General features: G+C 45.9%; 1 protein-coding gene across 1 annotated transcript in view; it reads left to right on the forward strand.

Annotated features, from left to right (window-relative positions):
• Positions 1–231, forward strand: part of NKTR (natural killer cell triggering receptor) — a 78,334-nt gene extending 78,103 nt beyond the window's left edge. Inside the window, exon 17 of the mRNA XM_065398195.1 lies at positions 123–231. Within this exon, the coding sequence (XP_065254267.1) occupies positions 123–231 (109 nt within the window). The remainder of the gene's footprint in view (positions 1–122) is intronic.
• Positions 232–19,020: the final 18,789 nt, after the last annotated feature.

A 19,020-nucleotide genomic window follows, 5' to 3' on the forward strand; every position in this document is an offset into this window, starting at 1 on the left:
ATATATTGTGTTCCTGTAGAAGTTTCCACAGATTTTTTTCCTTTCACCTACACTCCTCTCCTAAGATTTGGATTAACACAGTTTTGAACTTGAAACAAAAAGAGAGAAATCTGATTTGTAAGGAGTTTTAATCTTTTTTTTTTTAATTGTAGGTCTTATGGCTCTGACAGTGAAAGTGATCGCAGTTATTCTAACAACCGAAGCCCCAGTGAAAGCAGCAGATCTAGCTGAAAATGTCTCCTCAGCAATGTAGATTGTATTTAGTAATTCTATGTAAATGTTGTTATACCTTTGTTCTGTCAGTGTCACAAGTGAAAGTGAAGGATGTTTACTGAGTGAGGTGAAACTTGCTTATTAGCAGTGGATTCATTTGACTGGCTGCATTGACAAATGGACATTTTGAGCACAACTCAGCTAAGGTTTTGGGGTTTTTCCCTTCTGCCAAATGCTACTGTAACAAACTATGAAGATTAACTTTATTTGATTGAATCACATTTTCCAAGCCATGAAATTACATTTATGTACATTTGCTGGTATTCCTTTTCTGGGTGCAGCAATCTGTACTGTCTCAAAGTGTCCATATAAATACCGGAGGGCTCTCAGCCTATTATTTTGAAATAAATGCTGATAGCTATAAAACTTTGAAGAAAAATATTTGTAAAGGCTGCCATCTGTATATTTTATTAAAATGCTTATTTTTAAATGCTGGCCATCAGTTCAGTGGTGTCTTGTACATACTTCTTATAAACATAATTTGATTAACAGTAGCAAGGTGATGAAAACAGACTGCCACACTGTCTTAACACTCAACCCCTTTGTACCTTGATATTCCAGAGGTATGAGGAAAAGGGTGAGATATTGTAAACCATGCAGATTGTAATAATTAGGCACAATGTGCAAAGAAAAGGGTGATGAATCAGAGCTGATTCTTAATATCCGACTTGTTATCTAAGAACTTAAATGTTTTTAAGTGATTTTCTTTGTGATAATTAGCCCAATGTTTAAGACCCCAGAAAAAAAATTGCTTCTAGGCAGTCCTATTTCAATTCATGCCGCTGTGCGTGGAACACATCAGTTTGTCTTTGAAGTTGAACATTATAAATCTTTGAGTCACATTATAAGTCCATGAAAATAGACATGAAAAGTAGTTTTGACAGAATAAATCATAATGGCCCATTCCAAAATGTTTGTAGGTAAAACATTGTCTTCTAAGTTCGGATGTATCCCTTCTGTCTTAGGGAGATGTCATTGTGCAGTTATTGGACTATTTATTAATCTGTAATATGGCATTGCTATAAAAGTGATATGCTTAATAAAAGGTATCCACAGTACTTTGGAAGTTTAATACCAAAAGTGAGTCCACATTATGGACAAATGGTTTGCAAAAATTTTGTGTTGAATAATTTTTTGCAAAACTCTGGTTCAACTGATTTAAAATTACTTGTAAATAAATACGTTTTTCATTGTTTAAGAATTTGTATACTAAGAAATGATTTTTTTATTTAAATGGCAGTAATAAACTCCTGAAATCTGGGTTTATAATGGAAAAGCTGACTAATCTAGCTTTAGCGGTGCTAATGAGTACTGCAATGTACTATAATAGCTTGCTTTACTAACTTTCTGTAATATTTTGAGATTGTTTACTTTTCTCAAATGTTTTGCAACAGTGAAAATTATTATTTTTTTGTATCAGGAGCTTTGAAGTGTAAAAAGTCAATTTTTTTCTTAGTTAATTCAATAATTTTTGATAGCATTAAATTACTTAAAAATTAGTCTTTAGGTGCTCAACTGAAACATGCAAAGGAAATTCAAAAAGAAGGTTGAAAATGTAATGTCATACTCCACTTACCCTCTGTGCATAGATAAGAGGGGGCCATTAGTTTGCAAGGTCCTGGGATACCTAGAACTGAACTAACTGAGATATGAATATCCAGCTTTCAAACATAGGTCCGAATCAGCTTCTTAATTCCAAAAGTTAGGATTAAACCCTTCTAACACTTATGGTAGCTTTAAAAGAAAAAGCATACCCACAATCTTCTAAATCCATATTTTGTAAGTGCTTGAAATATACATTCAACTGAAGCTATAAATAGTTGTGTTCTAGCAGGTCATGCAGGTTTACAGAAATTTTTCTAATAAAGTTGCAACCTGCTAATCAGAATCATGAATGAATATGTCCTTGCTAACTCAAAACAACTACAATGTTATTTGGTGCAGATCCATAATTTTAAATGCAAAAGTAAGTGAATATTTCACCTTGTGTGCAAGGGATTAATCCATATTAAAGTTTTACTATTTTGAGTACTAAACATGCAATAAGGCATCCAAAATCTTCAACACTGCCATATCACATGGGGTAAAACAAAAAGTGTTCCCAGGCTATAACTTTGTTGTGTTTCAGGCTAGAGTTGACTTTTAAAGCTAGAAAAACTGGGTGCAATAGAAATACTGTCAACTAATAACTATACCAGTCCAAAGCATACTGCTAGAATGTTATATTTTTATGGTTCACATCAGCAATTGTCAGCTTTATAAAGGGATTCACGCTGTATTTAGGACTCTGTATTACGTCGAATTGTCCTAATAGAAAATGCACTATTGAGCGTTTTTATAATGTTCTGTTTACTTACTGCAAATTTGTTATTCTGAAGCAGGTGGTGGTTAAAAATGTCAATGGAATTTTTGTACATATATGCAAACACTGATTTCTTTACATTTGAAAAAATTCTTCTAGTACTTAAGAGGGGAACTTAAAGAAATTAAAAGTATACTTCAAGTTCTATATCCATCTGTGTGGTTGTTGTTTTTTCTCTAAAAGACTACAAGTTGTCTTTTCTCTTCCTGACCAATATAGGAAAGGATTCCTACATCTGTATAGTGAATTTACATAATAGCTGCATGAGGAACAAATATTTTGAAAAGGTTTGAAGCAAGGAAGTGGTCAGACACCAAATCAAGATATGTAAAAGGTGCATATTCTTTGTGAAAGAATACACTTTAACAGATCTTTGCTGAAATGATCTCATTTTAAATGCTGAGCTAAATATTCTTTCCCAAATACACATTGCCACATCATTTGTGTAATACTCAAAACGTGGGATTAGTTTTAGTCAGCAGATATAATGGCTTAGCAAAGTAAGCCATTAGTCTTTTAGAACTTCTGTTCCAGAAAAACTGGATTTCATGGAAAGATCAGCAGTGTCTCTTAGGGGGAAGGATAGCTCAGTGGTTTGAGCATTGGCCTGCTAAACCCAGGGTTGTGAGTTCAATCCTTGAGGGGGCCACTTAGGGATCTGGGGCTAAATCAGTACTTGGTCCTGCTAGTGAAGGCAGGGGGCTGGACTCAATGACCTTTCAGGGTCCCTTCCGGTTCTATGAGATAGGTATATCTCCATATATTAAGGGATGTATTGTTAGTTTAGGGCATCATTCCATAAAATTGAAATCTAAAATCCTAGAACATAATACCTATGTTTCAAATATAGTAGAACCCCATTTTAAAGAAACCTAAATTTGGTTCAGTGGGTTATGTCTTTATATTTCTGGCTGTTTTTATTAGATTATCAACTACATTGCATCCAGAATGCTCTAACAATGTAGCTCTGTAGAGGATACTATCTTCAGGAATCTATAATTACAGGTAAGCAATTTCCTTTTTAATATGCCTAAGGGAGGAAAATAATAACTTTGGGCATAATGGACTCCATCACATGAATGACTAGCTCTTGTGCTCTAAACAGTTTAAAGAGCAGCAACATAAATGCAGTTTTTCTTTTTTAAATAGATTTGCACATGAAGAGGTCTTTAGTTCCTCCAGTATCACCTTTACATGAGGGTTGTTTGTGTCCTTGTCCTGGGGTGGTAAGAAGCATTTTAAAATGCTCTAGCTGAGGATCACCCACTGTCTGACTATTAAATTTCTGTTGATGGCCTTACGTGGTTCATCATGATCATGCTTACCGTTTGGAGCAGAACGCAGCATTTAGATGACCTTGAGCTGCAGTACGCTGGAACCCATCTGGTGTAATTTCTAACATGAATGCTGCCTAGGATTTAAATCACAAGAAGATAAAGCTTCAAATTCTCCTGCAGTCATACACCAATATAAACAACTTTTTGCATTAATATGGTTGTGAAACACACTTATCCACCTGCATTTTAGGATAGTTTTTAGCTATTTATTTATAGGAGGTTAAATCTCTTATTAAAATTTTATAAACTGTTAATTAAAGGGACCAATTTCTGCATTTAAAATTACACCCATTCAACCTGAAGTCAATGGAATTGCATGGGTATAACCAGTTAGAATGTGTTACCAGTGTTTTATAAAGCTAAAACACTGGTACTGGAGTGTGTGTGTGTGTGTATAAATATAATACAAGTCCTTACTATTTTGCAATCTGTCATATTTAAAGCCCTTAAAGGTGATCTGCAAATGAATTTTTTTTTAAATGGAACTTATTTAGCATTGATAGTACCCAGGGGCCAGCCATGTTGGGCCCCCGTTATGCTAACTGCTGTGTAAAAAATACAGAAAATGAAAGTCTCTGCCCCAAACTGCTTATAATCTAAAAGACAAGACAGAATAGGTGGCTGAGGCAAACAAGCACATGGAGGAGACAGGGCAATGGCCCTTTTTGTGTTTCCCCATGATGTAGAAAATTCTAGTCAGGGTTTATTAAGGTGTGTCTTGGTTTTTGTTTGTTTAATTTGCCCTTTACCCTATTCTAAGGGGCATGGCCAGCTCCCCAGGTTTTAAACGTTGCCTCATTTGCTGGTCGTCGATCCTGGTTTCTGACGGACTTTCCTATATCCAGCAACAAGGATGATAATGACGAAGGAGAAATCTACTCCTCACATCGCTCCTTGCCTATCCACACAACTACCAGACCAGGTCCACCAGAGCACCATGAATACCACCCCAGACCCTGAAACTCCAGGATTATACAGACACCCATGGATGCCATTCCCATCACAGTGGCCTTACTGGAGCCCATGGGCAGCATACCTCCAACTCTGTGCTAAGCCTCCCAGTTCACACACAGAGAGAGGGTGAGGCATTCCCCATCACCCTCTGTACCAGAACCCTTTGAACCTCCACAAGAGGCAGTTGAGGAACTGGAGGAGACTTCTGATCAAGAAGTAACCCCAGCTACCAATTTTTCCTCCTCCGCTCTGGATGAAGCTATCATGCCCTCACCACCCATGACGGGGAACAACTTTAAACAGTTCCAGAATTGTTTAAGAGGATCACCGATTCATTAGAGATTCTGTTGGGAGAAGTTGCAGAATCCCAACAAAAGCTGTTGGACATCCTCCAGACTTCAACTTCTTCCAAGATTGCCCTACCAATAAATGAGGCTCTCCTGGACCCGGCCAAGACCATCTGGCAGACCCTGGCATGCAATTTTTGTTCACATCTCACACCAAACTCTCCGGTGGTAGAGCTCATGAAAGAAAGGGACAGACGACAAGACTCCTGAACCACCCCATATGACAGGGACTGGAAGCGGTTGGACCTTTTTGGACGTAAGGCCTACTTGTCAGCAACCTACAATTTAGGATTGCCAATTGCAAGGAATTCAAATACAGTTACACAAATTATTCAAAAATGTCTGAATGTATTGATTTTTCTACCTGAGGATAAAAAAGAGCAATTCAAAGCAGCCATCTTGGAGGGCCACCTTCTTGCCTGAACAGCCTTACAAGCCTCACTGGACTCAGTAGATACAGCAGCACGTTCCATTGCCATGACTGTAGTCATGCAACAAGCTTCCTGGCTCCATCTCTGGTTTTTCCAAAATTGGTACAACGTACCTTCAAGGATCTTCTGTTTGAGAGCCCGAAGCTATTCTCAGCCAAGATGGATGAGTTGCTTCACATTAAAGGACTCCAGGGTGACCCTCAGATCCTTGGGTATTTACACACCTACTCAAAAGAAAAAAACGGGGGAAATATTACTCGGCATAAAGAACAAAATCTGTGCCCTACACCCAACCTCAGAGGCAATATGACCCACAGAGACCCAACAGACGGAGACCACTCCCTTCTCAGCCCTCAACATCCCAACAGCCTCCCTCTACACAACAGTTTTGAGGGTTTGGTCAGGACCTGAGACATCTCCCACATCTTCTATTCAGACCCGGGGGTTCCCAACTATAGACCTCTTTGCAACAAACCAGAACACCAAGTGCCCATACTTCTGCTCCAGAGCGGGGCGGGGACCATGTTCTCTCGGCAATCCCTTTCTCTGCAAATGAATACACATCTACTATATGCCTTTCCTCCAACCCTTTTTCTAGCCAGGGTCATACACAAGATAAGTACCAACAACTCCAGAGTCATCTTGATAGTCCCCAGGTGGCCCAGACAAACGTGGTTTCCTTACCTCCGGAAGATGGCTGTGTGCCCACCACACCCACTTCCACTTCTACCTCATCTCCTGTCTCAGGATACTGGCCAAGTCTAACACCTGAACCTGGCAAGACTCCACTTGAAGGCATAGCTACTCCATGGTTCCGAGACAGTGAAATGACCTGTTCACAGGAGGTAAGGGACATTTTTTTAAACAGCAGATGATCTACTACCCAGTATACCTATCTGCGCAAATGGAAGAGATTTCATACATGATGCCAGAATAAGCAAACACTGCAATTACCTCTCCTTTACCAATGGTATTGGATTACATACTGGCCCTCAAGAAATCGGGTGTCTCAGTGAGCTCAATCAGAGTACACCTTGAGGCAATCACAGCTTTCCACCACAAAATGGATGAGTTCTCAATCTTTGTCCACCCTACCACTAAACATTTTCTCAAGGGTCTTTGCAACCACTACCCTGAAATACGAGCCCCCACTCCATCATGGGACCACAGTCTGGTGCTGTGATACCGTACAGGGTCCCCTTTTGAGCCATAGCAGTGTGCTCACTTCTCCACCTCTCCATGAAGGTGGCCTTCCTTGTTGCTATCACATCCGCCTGACTAGGGTGACCCAGTGTCCCTTTTTCGACTGAAACACCCGGTCGAAAAGGGACCCTGGCGGCTCCAGTCAGCACTGCCGACCAGGCCATTAAAAGTCTGGTCGGCGGTGCTGAGGGTCTAAGGCAGGCTAGTCCCTACCTGTCCTGGCTCCGTGCTGCACCCTGGAAGTGGCCAGCAGGTCCGGCTCCTAGGTGGAGGGGGGCCACGGGGCTCCGTATGCTGCCCGAGCACTGGCTCCTCACTCCCATTGGCTGGGAACCGTGGCCAATGGGAGCTGTGGGGGCGGTGCCTGCGGGTGAGAGCAGCACACAGGGCTGCCTGCTACACCTCTGCCTAGGAGCCGGACCTGCTGGCCGTTTCTGGGGTGCAGCGCAGAGTCAGGACAGGTTCCTGCCTTAGCACCCTCCACTGCGCCGCTGACTGGGAGCTGCTGGAGGTAAGCCCGTGCCCCTGCCCTGAGCCCCCCCTCAAACCTGGAGACCCTCCTGCACCCCAAACCCCTCATCCCCAGCCCCACCACAGAGTCTGCACCCCCAGACAGAGCCCTCACCCCCCTGAACCCCAACCCACTGCCCCAGCCCAGAGCCCTCACAAACTGAACCCCTCTGCCCCAGCCTGGAGCCCCCTCCCACACCCTGAACCTCTCATTTCTGGCCCCATATTGGAGCCTGCACCCCCAGTTAGAGCCCTCACCTCCCGCACCTCAACCCTCTGCCCCATCCCAGTGAAAGTGAGTGAGGGTGGAGAAGAGCGAGTGACAGAGGGAGGGGGGCTGGAGTGAAGGGCCTCGGAAGGGGCGGGGCTAAGGTGTTTGGTTTTGTGCAGTTAGAAAGTTGGCAACTCTACGCCTGACAAGTGGGAGAACTGGGGGCCCTCATGGCATATCCCCCATACACAATATTTTTCAAAAACAAAGTTACCCTACGACCACACCCCAAGTTCCTACCTAAAATAGTTCCACATTCCATTTGAATCAACCCATCCATCTCCTATCGTTCTTCCCAAATCCTCACAGGAACAAGCAAGAAGCAATGTTTCATACCGTGGACATCCGAAGGGCGCTAACATTTTACATTGAAAGGACAAAGTCTTTCAGAAAGTCACCAAAGTTATTTCTTTCCATCAACGAACAATCTAAGGGAGACGCCTCATCCAGACAAAGGCTGTCGAAATGGATCCCCAGCTGCATTGACTTTTGCAATCGACATCAATAGCTACAACCCCCACCAGGGACCCACAGACGCTCCACCAGAGCTCTCTCTACATCAATAGCCTCCTTCAACAATGTGCCCATTGTGGACATCTGCAGAGCAGCAACCTGGGCGTCAACCCATATGTTCACACAGCACTATGCCATAGAGCAGCACTCGACATCACACGCTGTTCTGGGACTTTTATCATCTGCCATGACTGCAACTCTGAAACCCCTCCCTTCCACTGAGGGGCACTGCTCTACCGTCCCCTAAAGTGGAGCACCCACAGGGACATCCCTTGAAGAAGAAGAGAAGGTTACTCACCATGTGCAGTAACTGAGGTTCTTTGAGATGCTTGTCCCTGTGGGTGCTGCACACTACCCTTCCCTTCTCACCTCTACTTCAGAGTTTTCATGCTAGTGGCTCTGCGGTAGAGAAGGAAATGAGTGGGGATTGGTGTCACGGCGCTATGTAACCGCCAGAGACCGTATGAGAGGGGATCAGCGCATGTGATACCCAACCAGGCATTGCTACTAAAAATCTCTAATTACAAGTGCAGGAGCACAGATTAACACCCACCGGACAGCCATCTCAAAGAACCTCAGTTAACGCATAGAGTGAATAACCTTCTTTTTATTTCTCCAAAGGGTTAATTGTCATTGAAATTAAAGTTTCAGGTGGTTGGTTTGTTTTTGTTTTTAAGAGTTTTAAACCATCTTTAAGGGAAGTGTTAATGATACCCCACATCAGCAGTAGATCTATGCATATCTCATTGGCTTTTATCAATCATGGAGCAATAGATCTTCACACATAGTACAGCAGATATCCCCTGTTCACCCTGTTGTGAAATGGGGTGGACCGGTGGCTGGGATTATTAAAGGAACCGATGGGGTTTAGGATTCCAACTCCCACTGAATTGTTCAGTGCGTTTGCTCTAGCTTGCTTGAACAGCTGAACTGTGAAACCCTTGTGTTGGTGATCATCACTTACTGATGAGTGTCGTTCTATGCCAACCAAGTATGCTCACTAGTATGAGGCAAGGGCTCCTCGAGCTGCCCCGTGGTGACACTAGGGACCCTATCCTGAATTCACTCTGTCTTCGCTGCAAAGTAAGATGAAAGCTCCTGATGGCAGGAAACATTAGACTGAGCCCTTGGGGAAGACAGCCCAGCTTAATCAGACGGCTCACTATCTGTGGCTGTTCTGTTGCTAGGGAATTCACAGATGTTATGTAACAGGAGAGAAGAAACCTCTGAGTCCTCACCACAGCCCTGACCTTCGATTGTAAAATCTCTCAGCTCCGCAATCAGTGCTCCCCGCCACTATTCCTGTCCCCTTCCCTCTCTCAATCAATATGGCCTCCATTACTGTAGTATCTACATAATCTTTAATGTGTTCGCCTTCACAACACCTCTGTGAGGTAGAGAAGTGCTGTTTATTGTCCCCTTTTTACAGAGGAGATACTGAGGCACAGAGACATTGCGTCACATACCCCATGTTCACACAGCCTGTGGCAGAGCAAGGAATTGAAACCAGGTTGTCCGTTTCCCAGGCAAAGGCACTAGACCCCGCTTCCTCTTGTGCCGGATCTGTCTCGGCATCCATGAATCATGGTGTCTTGTGAAGACAACATCAAGGAAGGGGACATCTGAGAGCTAATGCTTTGATGATTGTAGACAACTGATGTTTCTAATGCCCTTCCTGCCCATTAATTCACTGGTCCAGTGGCTAGACAACATTCTGCCCTAGAGAATTTGGGAGTCCCGCAAGATCTGTAAGTCTCCAAAGGCAGAGGGGTGGTTGAAAGGCCTGTGCCACTACCTGGTGGAAGTGATAATTAACGCTACCATTTAGTCACAGCAGTCACAGATTCCATGACTTGACTGGACCTCCGTGACTACTTCTGCTTCAGCTTTCAGCAGCTGGAGGTGGGACTGTGCGCCCCTGCCCTGCTGTCACTGGGGCTGGATGGCTGGAAGCAGGGACGCTGCAGCCCCTTCCCTGTGGCTTGCAGGCGGGGGTGGGGGGGGGCCCCCTCCCGCCCATGGGACTCCATTCCTCTCCCCTTACTTAGCCCTGCTCCCGGTTATTTTTAGTAAAGTCACGGGCAGGTCACGGGCTCCCTGAAGTTTTGTTTATTGCTCATGACCTGACCATGACTTTTACTAAAAATAACCATGACCAAATCTTAGCCTTAGTGATAATTAGACCAGAACAAGGTGCTGCTCCCTACACTCCCAATATGCACATCTATAACAACGGTAAGATTCAAGTATCAGGGTGTAGCCGTGTTAGTCTGTATCCACAAAAACAACAAGGAAGTCCTGTGGCACCTTAAAGACTAACAGATTTATTTGGGCATAAGCTTTCGTGGGCAAAAAAACCCACTTCTTCCAATTAATGGAGTGAAAGTTACAGATGCAGGGCATTATGTAATGACACATGAAGAGAAGGGAGTTACCTCGCAAGTGGAGAACCAGTGTTGACAGGGCCAATTCGATCAGGGTGGATGTAGTCCACTCCCAATAATAGATGAGGTGTCAATTCCAGGAGAGGCAAAGCTGCTTTTGTAATGAGCCAGCCACTCCCAGTCCCTATTCAAGCCCAAATTAATGGTGTTAAATTTGCAAACGAATTTTAATTCTGCTGTTTCTCTTTGAAGTCTGTTTCTGAAATGTTTTTGTTCAAGAACAGTTACTTTTAAATCTGTTATAGAATGTCCAGGGAGGTTGAAGTGTTCTCCTACTGGCTTTTGTATGTTCCCGTTCCTGATGTCCGATTTGTGTCCATTTATTCTTTTACGTAGGGACTGTCCGGTTTGGCCAATGTACATGGCAGAGGGGCATTGCTGGGACATGATGGCATATATCACATTAGTAGACGTGCAGGTGAATGAGCCCTTGATGGTGTGGCTGATGTGGTTGGAGCCTCTGATGGTGTTGCTAGAGTAGATATGGGGACAGAGTAGGCAACGAGGTTTGCTACAGAGGTTGGTGTTTCTGTGGTGTGGTGTGTAGTTGCTGGTGAGTATTTGCTTCAGGTTGAGGGGCTGTCTGTAAGCGAGGACTGGCCTGTCTCCCAAGGTCTGTGAGAGTGAGGGATCGTTTTCCAGGATAGGTTGTAGATCGTTAATGATGCGCTGGAGAGGTTTTAGCTGGGGGCTGTAGGTGACAGCCAGTGGTGTTGTGTTATTTTCCTTGTTGGGCCTATCCTGTAGTAGGTGAGATTCAATATCTCTGTGCAAACGGGTTCAGAGACGTATTGAATCAGACCCTGATCCAACTAGTCCGATATCCAATCTGACAGCTGCCAACACCAGATGCTTCAGAGGATGGTGTGCAAAGCCCAGATATAGGCAGTTATGAGATAATCTGCTCCTGGAGAAGTCTAACCTGCTATAGTTGATGCATGTGGGTTTATATCTTTTAGAACCACTGTCAATAATCTGACATGAGGGATAAGAGATTCCAAGGAAACACACTGTCATCTTTGTGGATACTGCAGGATCTCCTCCAGACCTCTTTGATGATCAAGCACCAAGGTTGACAGCAGATCAGGATTACAATTTGTAAATGTGAAAGTGTAAAAATAAGTGAAGATTGTTTACCTGTAATCCTATTTGTCATAGCACTTTTCTTTCATTTTACCCAGCAACTGGAATATGGCCAATACACTGAGGTAAACACCTGTGCTTTTACAAAAATTGCAATGGGATCTTTAATGACCTGGCTTGGAATTTATTGTTGGCTGTATCCCTAATGCAGTCTACTTTTAGTAACAATTAACAATCGAGTTCCTGCTCCATCTCTCTTATTTTGCATTTTGGTGAAGTAATAGACACTGTCACTTAGAGCATAGATTCTAAGGGCTTTTAGTCTATGTTCTGAATTTTTTATTTGAAAGCAAACACTTCTAGCAGTGTTGGAGCCCATGTGACTACAGACTCGGATACTAAAAACTCACAGTATTCATTAGGTACATTTCAACTCTTCTGTTTTTACAATCTTATAACATCCATCAGGATGAGTAGAGACAATTAAATAGCAAAAAATAGAATGGTCCAAAGAGAACCAATAAATGTTGTTTAATGATTTAGGATCATATATTCACCTATGTGCAGAAGAACAAGTATTAGGAGGCAGGAAATCCAACTCAGATCATTCTAGTGGAGGATGTCCGGGTTTGTCACCATTGTAGGAAATACTTTGTGCTAAAATTGTCCTCCACTTAAAACAGTGATGAGAATATGTATCTAACCTTGGGTTCTCCAGATGGAACCTCTACCAGTATAATACTAGGCCCCTGCTTTGATACTCTGGTCGTGCCTAGGGACCAGCCAAGAACGGGGGCCAATTGTCCTAGGCCCTGTACAGACATAGAATGAGACAGCAGCATAGAACTCAATGAATTTAGTGAACTGCTGCAAAGCCATTGTAGATTCTAGATAAACCCTATTATTTTCCTGTGGTTAAGTAGTGGCTTTATTTTAATGTATTTACAATTGATAGGACATTTCCCTGAACAAATTATAACATTATTTAAATATCAGGTTTGGGGGCTTGTGTCCCTAAAGATTTGTTTTCTAACTAAGGCTCCCCACAAGGAACAAAACCATATTTACCCCTCTTTTTCTTCTCCCCGCTGAAGGGACTACTTTCCGTTCATCTTGAAAGTGGAACAACGCCCAAAAAATGTGAAGTGTTTTGGGTGAAAAGTCATAGTATGGAGCAGCAATGGTGAGAGGGTGTCATTGTCCCAAAAGGAATGTGGTACCGTGAAAAGAGTGCATTTTTCAGCGACCAACACAAGAGAAACCGGTATTTCTGAGCATACACTAGCAGCTTTGTTTTGTTTTGCTACTTCATTTCAGTCAAGTACTTAAATATTTGCTTTAAGTTAAATGCCATGCCCCTGGGTAGATTGCCAGCAGCAGGGATCGCATTGGTATCCCTGGTTCTTAAAGCATAAGCCTCTATTGCATGAGCTAAAAGACTCCGCTCTCTCTTATCCAAGGTTGTAGCTGGCTCATCAACCTCTATATGTGGCCTAGCCACCGCTAGAGGGGGACAGAGCACCACACTGAGTGGGTATGGGTAACATAAGCGCATACTTAGGCATAGCAAAAAAGCCAATTACAAAATGCATTGCATGTACGCACACTGCAGATTCTATCAGCTCATCGCTCATTGAAATCTAAACAATTTTCATCACAGCACTGAAAGACACTTCTCAATGGGAGCTGTTTCCCTGCTATGGCCCCAATCCTGCAATGAGATTATATCCCAGCACTCTACGTGAGTGGAAAGGTATGACTGAAATCATCTCATGGCAGGGTCAGGGCCTAAATTTTGGGTTTTTACTCCTATCTCACTTCAGCTGCAAAGCTGTTCAAAAAGAATATGCAAGAATTATTTTAAAAGGAAGAGTATGTATGTGTATAATGTATATAATTTCCCCACTCCCTTGTTTCAAAATGGCTGAAGAATTTTTGTTCTAACTTTCCAAAAAGCAACCCGCAAAAATTTAAGTGTGCCCATGACCCAGAAAAATTTCAGCCTGATGGAGGAACATTTCAATAAGTCCTAAGAGACTAAAGACAGGAGCTTAGAATGGCAACTACCATGCAACCTTAACTATAGTGGTCACTACATTACAGCAGTGCTCTGGAAATGAGATGTGTATATGTAAATAGTTAACAGATAAAATGCCAGTAGGTACCACTTAAGAATATGTAGCAAAATTCCTGAGTTCAGAGCCGGATTAACCTTTTATAGGCCCGGCGTCAAACATATTTGTGGGCCCCCATGTAGGCAATGGAGCATGGCGCGGGGAGGTTAGTCCCCAGCGCGAGGGGCCAGCCGGAGGCAATGGGACTTGGCATGGCAGGGGCAGCCCCACGCTGCCCAGCGCAAGGGCACTATTTACAAACCGGCAGTTGCCAGACACACCCAGCCCTGTGCTGCCAGCATGCCCCTTCCCCTTGGGGGCGGGACCATGCCATGCCCTCCAACCTCCCCCCCCCCCGACTCCCTATGGCCAGAGCCCCCCTGGTCCCACTATGCCCAGAGCCCCCCCAACCCTCCCCACAAATGCCCAGCGCCCTACGCAACACCACCTCTGCCCACAGCCCCACCACAACTGCCCAGCACCCCCCACAGAACCCCCACTCCCTAGTGCCCCAATACACACACATCCTCCCCGCCCCTTCACAGCCCAGCACCTCCCACCTTCCCAGACCCCTCAGAGACCCAGTCCCCCATGCTCTACCTCTCGGCTGCACTCACCGACCCTGCTGGGAGGCAATTGTGTCTGCTGGGCTGAGCCAGCAGCGCAGCCAGGGCTGCTCCGGGGCGGGGAATCGCTCCGGCTGGGCTCCCTCAAGACACACTTGCCTGGAGAGGCCCAGCCAAGCCCCCTGTAGTAAGATGAGGTCCTGAAACATAAACTCTTGTGTCAGAGGCCCAGTCTGAGGCCTGAAGCCTGAACCAAAGTACTTCCAGGCATTGCTAAGCAAAAGCTGGGCTGTGAGCCAGAGGCAGGCCCCACTCACAGAAGTTGGCGAGAAGAGGGTTGCTAGAAGCAGGTGCATCCACACATTAGTGCTAATAAGAGGAACTTGTGCATTCGTAGTATGTCCTGTAGAGTCTATAGGAAACTATTACTGTGCTTCGTTTGACAGTAAACCTGGCCGGGTGCCTTCATGCTTTACTAGAGTCTGTGGTCATTGGGGGTTCTCTCGGGGTTTGCTGTGTTAGTGATCTGCGCAGAGCTGGGGCAGCACACAGAGGGAACACTCACGCAGCCGACTGTTAGCATCATCAAACAAGAGCAGAGCACCACACCGATAGCTACTGACAACACCCCCCACACTGCCCCCTGCAACTGGCCGAGACTGGCCAGGCTTCTGCACCAGTCCCAGGTGGCTCAGCTCTGGGGAGACAGATGGGGCCCCACAGGTGGTGGGAAGCAGAGACTGCCCGGAACTGGAGGTGCACTGGGGTCCGGCCAGGGGGCGGAGAGAAGCAGGGGAGTGGGGCCAGGGGGCAGAGAGGAGCCCTTGGCCAGCCGTCGGGCAGGCCCAGAGAAGCAAATGATGGGCTGGGGGCACAGTGGAAGGGGAGCAGCCTGGGGCCCCTTCTGAGCATGGGCCCAGCTCCATTGTAAACCCAGCACTGCCTGAGTTATGTAGGACCAATAAATCTTGTTCTGCAGAATGGCTCTTTCTAGCGACTCGTTATGTTAGTTCCTAACAGCTACTGCATCCACTATCGTAGACGCTGAGAGGCATTTTAAACATATAAAACAAGGAAAGTTGTGGTTTGCCTGTGAATGTGGCTGGTCCCTGCATTAAGGCCCCAATTCAGCAAAGTACTTAAGCACATGCTTAATTTTAAGGACATGGGACCTAAGCATGCCACAAGTCCCACTGACATCAGTGGGACTTTAGCATGTGCTTAACTGCTTTGCCGAATAAGGATGGCCTTGAGCACATGCTTAAGTGCTTTGCTGCATTGGGGCGTAAAAGAAGGGAATGACAAAGATCAAACCTCTTCATGACAGCAAGTAAGTGGCTGTTCATTTTAAACAGCAGGACGGCGGAATATCAAGGACACTTAATCTAATAATCTGTGTGGGGCTAGGATTTAAGAATCCAGGTTCATTTCCCAGCTGTGCCACCGACTTCCTGTGGAACCTTGGGCAAGTCATTTAATCTACCTTATGCCCCAGTTCCCCATCTGTAAAATGGGGATAAAACATCCCCAGCTCACAGGGATGCTGTGAGGATAAAATCCATTAATGATTGTGCGGTGCTTGGATACTATACAGATGAGGGTATATAAACAGAAGCAGAGAAAGAAGATCCTTTCTGTTGGTCAGCAATTGTGAATTTGGGGCATGAACTAGTGAGAAGCTACATAAAATACAAGCTGCTTTGTAGTGCCTTCCCCCCCAGCATGGTGCAGTCTCTGATTTGCTCTGTGCTGGAAGGAGCGGTATTGTACACAGACGTCTCCTTTGTAGTTAAACTAGTGGGAAGCAGAAGACAGTAAAAGCTCAGCAAATAAAAGCTTTGTCAAAACAGCTATAAATGTGAACAAAAATATTTTTAAAATGTCTTAATGTTCAAACAGGCACTCCTCCAAGCCTGGAGCTTAATTCCAGCTCATTTTGTTTCTGCTCTGGAGATGCCTTTTTCATAGATTCCTAGATTTTAGGGCCAGAAGGGATCATTGTGATTGGCTAGTCTGACCTAATGCAGAACACAGGCCACAAGCCTTCCATGAATTAATTCCTGCTTCATGTCTAGTAGCAGCGATTGAACTAGAGCAGATCTTTCAAAAAATATCCAATCCTGATTTTCAAATACCCGGTGAAGAAGAATCCATCACAACCCTGGATAAGTTGTTCCAATGGTTAATTACCCTCACTTAAAAATTTACACCTTATTTCCAGTCTGAATTTGCCTAGCTTCAACTTCCAGCCGTTGCTTCTTTGTTTGGATCCTCAGAGCCTGGACTTACCGATGGCTGAAAAATTTCCAGTGCAGAAGTTTTTCAATGGAGAAAAAAAGAAGAGCCAAAATTTTGGCAAGAAATTTTCCCATTTTTCAACTCATTCAGCTCGTTCCCTCGCTGTGACCTGTAGATTCGAATGCCCAAAGGCAGACCTGTGCTTCCTGAACTTGGCATCTCCGGGTAAAAAACAGTCATGAAAAACTCTTCGACTAGAAAAGAGAACCTACGATCCTAAAAAGCCTTCAATAAATCCAACCTGTTATTGTATACATCCGCCCCAGTCTCTGGCCGCCAGCTGGCAGGCACGATGACGTAGACATGACAGCTGCTTCAAACTAAATCGGATTTGCTGAGCACCTCCAGCTCCAATGGGCGTTGAGTGTAGTCATGGGTGCTCAGTGCATCTGAGAATCAGGCCGTTACAACAGTGACTCTCCCCTTCCAAAAATAAAACCTCTCCCCTAGCAGTTTTCACCCCAGAAAGGGAGAAATGTCTGAGACTCCATGGAATTAGGGTTACCATATTTCAAAAATAAAAAAAGAGGACACTCCACGGGGCCCTAGCCCCGCCCCTTTCCCACCCCCGGTCCCACCCCAACTCCGCCCCTTCCCCAAAGTCCCCGCCCTAACTCCGCCCCCTCCCCTGAGTGCCCCGCATTCCCCCTCCTCCCTCCCAGCCACACGAAAAGGGCTGCCCGAGCGCTACCGGCTTCACGGTTTGCCGGGCGGCTGGCGCTTCCCCAGCACAGCTGGAGCCCGGGAGGGGAAGCACCCAGCCGGGGGCGCAGGGTGTGGAGGCTGCCCGGCCAACTGTGAAGCCGGTAGCGCTCGGGCTTCGGGCAGCCCCCATGCCTCCGGACCCCGCGCCCCTGGCCGGGCACTTCCTCTCCCGGGCTCCGGCGGCCGCTGTGCTCCCTGAACTCCTGGGCTCTGTAAGCGCCGAGCTGCCCGAGTGCTACCGGCTTCGGGCAGCCCCCATGCCTCTGGACCCTGCGCCCCTGGAGCCCGGGAGGGGAAGTGCCTGGCCGGGGGCGCAGGGTCCAGAGGCATGGGGGCTGCCCGAAGCTGGTAGCGCTCGGCTCTTACAGAGCCCAGGAGTCAGGGAGCACAGCAGCCCCCGGCGCCCGCTCTAAGGTAAGCCAGGGAGTATTTTTCCCGGACATGTTCGGCTTTTTGGAAATTCCCCCCGGACGGGGGTTTGATTACCAAAAAGCCGGACATGTCCGGGAAAAACCGGACGTATGGTAACCCATATGGAATCCACTGGGGACATCACTCAATTTTACGTGCAAGGCGCTCAGATCCTACGTTGATGGAAGCAGGATAAACCCCTACAATAAAGATATGACTCCTGCAGAGTTGGGAGGTGACTGCTGCCCATTCAAACAGCAAGAGTCTGGGCCAGCCTGAGCTGTGATTAGCAGCAGGGGGAGGACAGACTTGACATTCATGGCAGCCTTTCAGATTGCAATGACATCTTCTCCCCGGGCTCAGGCCATAATCTTTCAGTTTGTACAAACATTGGCGCTAACTCCCCCTCGCCTGCATGCTCAGGAGGGGGAGAACAGCGCCAGCCGCTTGCAGGCCTGTCTGCCCAGGGAACGAGGCTGTGTCTTGAAACAGCTTTCGAGAGCCTGATTCTGAAAACGGATTCAGGTAACCCAGCTGTGTCAGATGGTGTCACCGGAAATCACCAGGTCCTTGGAGACCTTTCCAGGACGTGGGCGTGTTCTCTGTGCAGATGGGGCATGAGACCCCTGGGAACCAGCCTTGCCAATGGCCTCTGAGGCAGCTGCTTTCCGTACCCCTGGGTAGGAAGCCGGGGAAGGGAGGAAGAGGCCATTATAAACTGCAGGCCTTAGACTCAGGAGAAGTCCACCCCTATAGTCTATCTCAGCAACATCCTACAGGACTTTGAATAACCCAGCAAGGCTGCATCATTTATCCCAGTGCTTTGCCCTTTTCCCCTGAGGATCCCCATGAGCTGTAGGGATTGGAACGAATTAAGCCATCATTTCAGAGAGAGGGAAGTGCGCACTCGCCGGTGACTTGGCCAGGGTATCAGCCCGCCAGGAACAGAACGAAGCTCTCCTGATTCTCCGTGCTGGGCTGCGACTCACCAGACTGAGCACGGGGCTCGCTCATGAGCTCTGCACGTGCCACATCCATGCATGGAAACCCTTAAGGGACTCAACCTGTGTCACAAGGGCATAAAGCAAAATAAGCCCATGGCCCAGCCAGTGCATCAGACCCCTGCAGAATGCATGTTCTGACGGTCCCATTGCTCAGAAAAAGATGGTGGCAGGCAGGGCCGTAACCCTGGGAAGGC

Source organism: Emys orbicularis, chromosome 2, assembly GCF_028017835.1.
Source record: "Emys orbicularis isolate rEmyOrb1 chromosome 2, rEmyOrb1.hap1, whole genome shotgun sequence".
Classification (NCBI taxonomy): Eukaryota; Metazoa; Chordata; order Testudines; family Emydidae; genus Emys; species Emys orbicularis.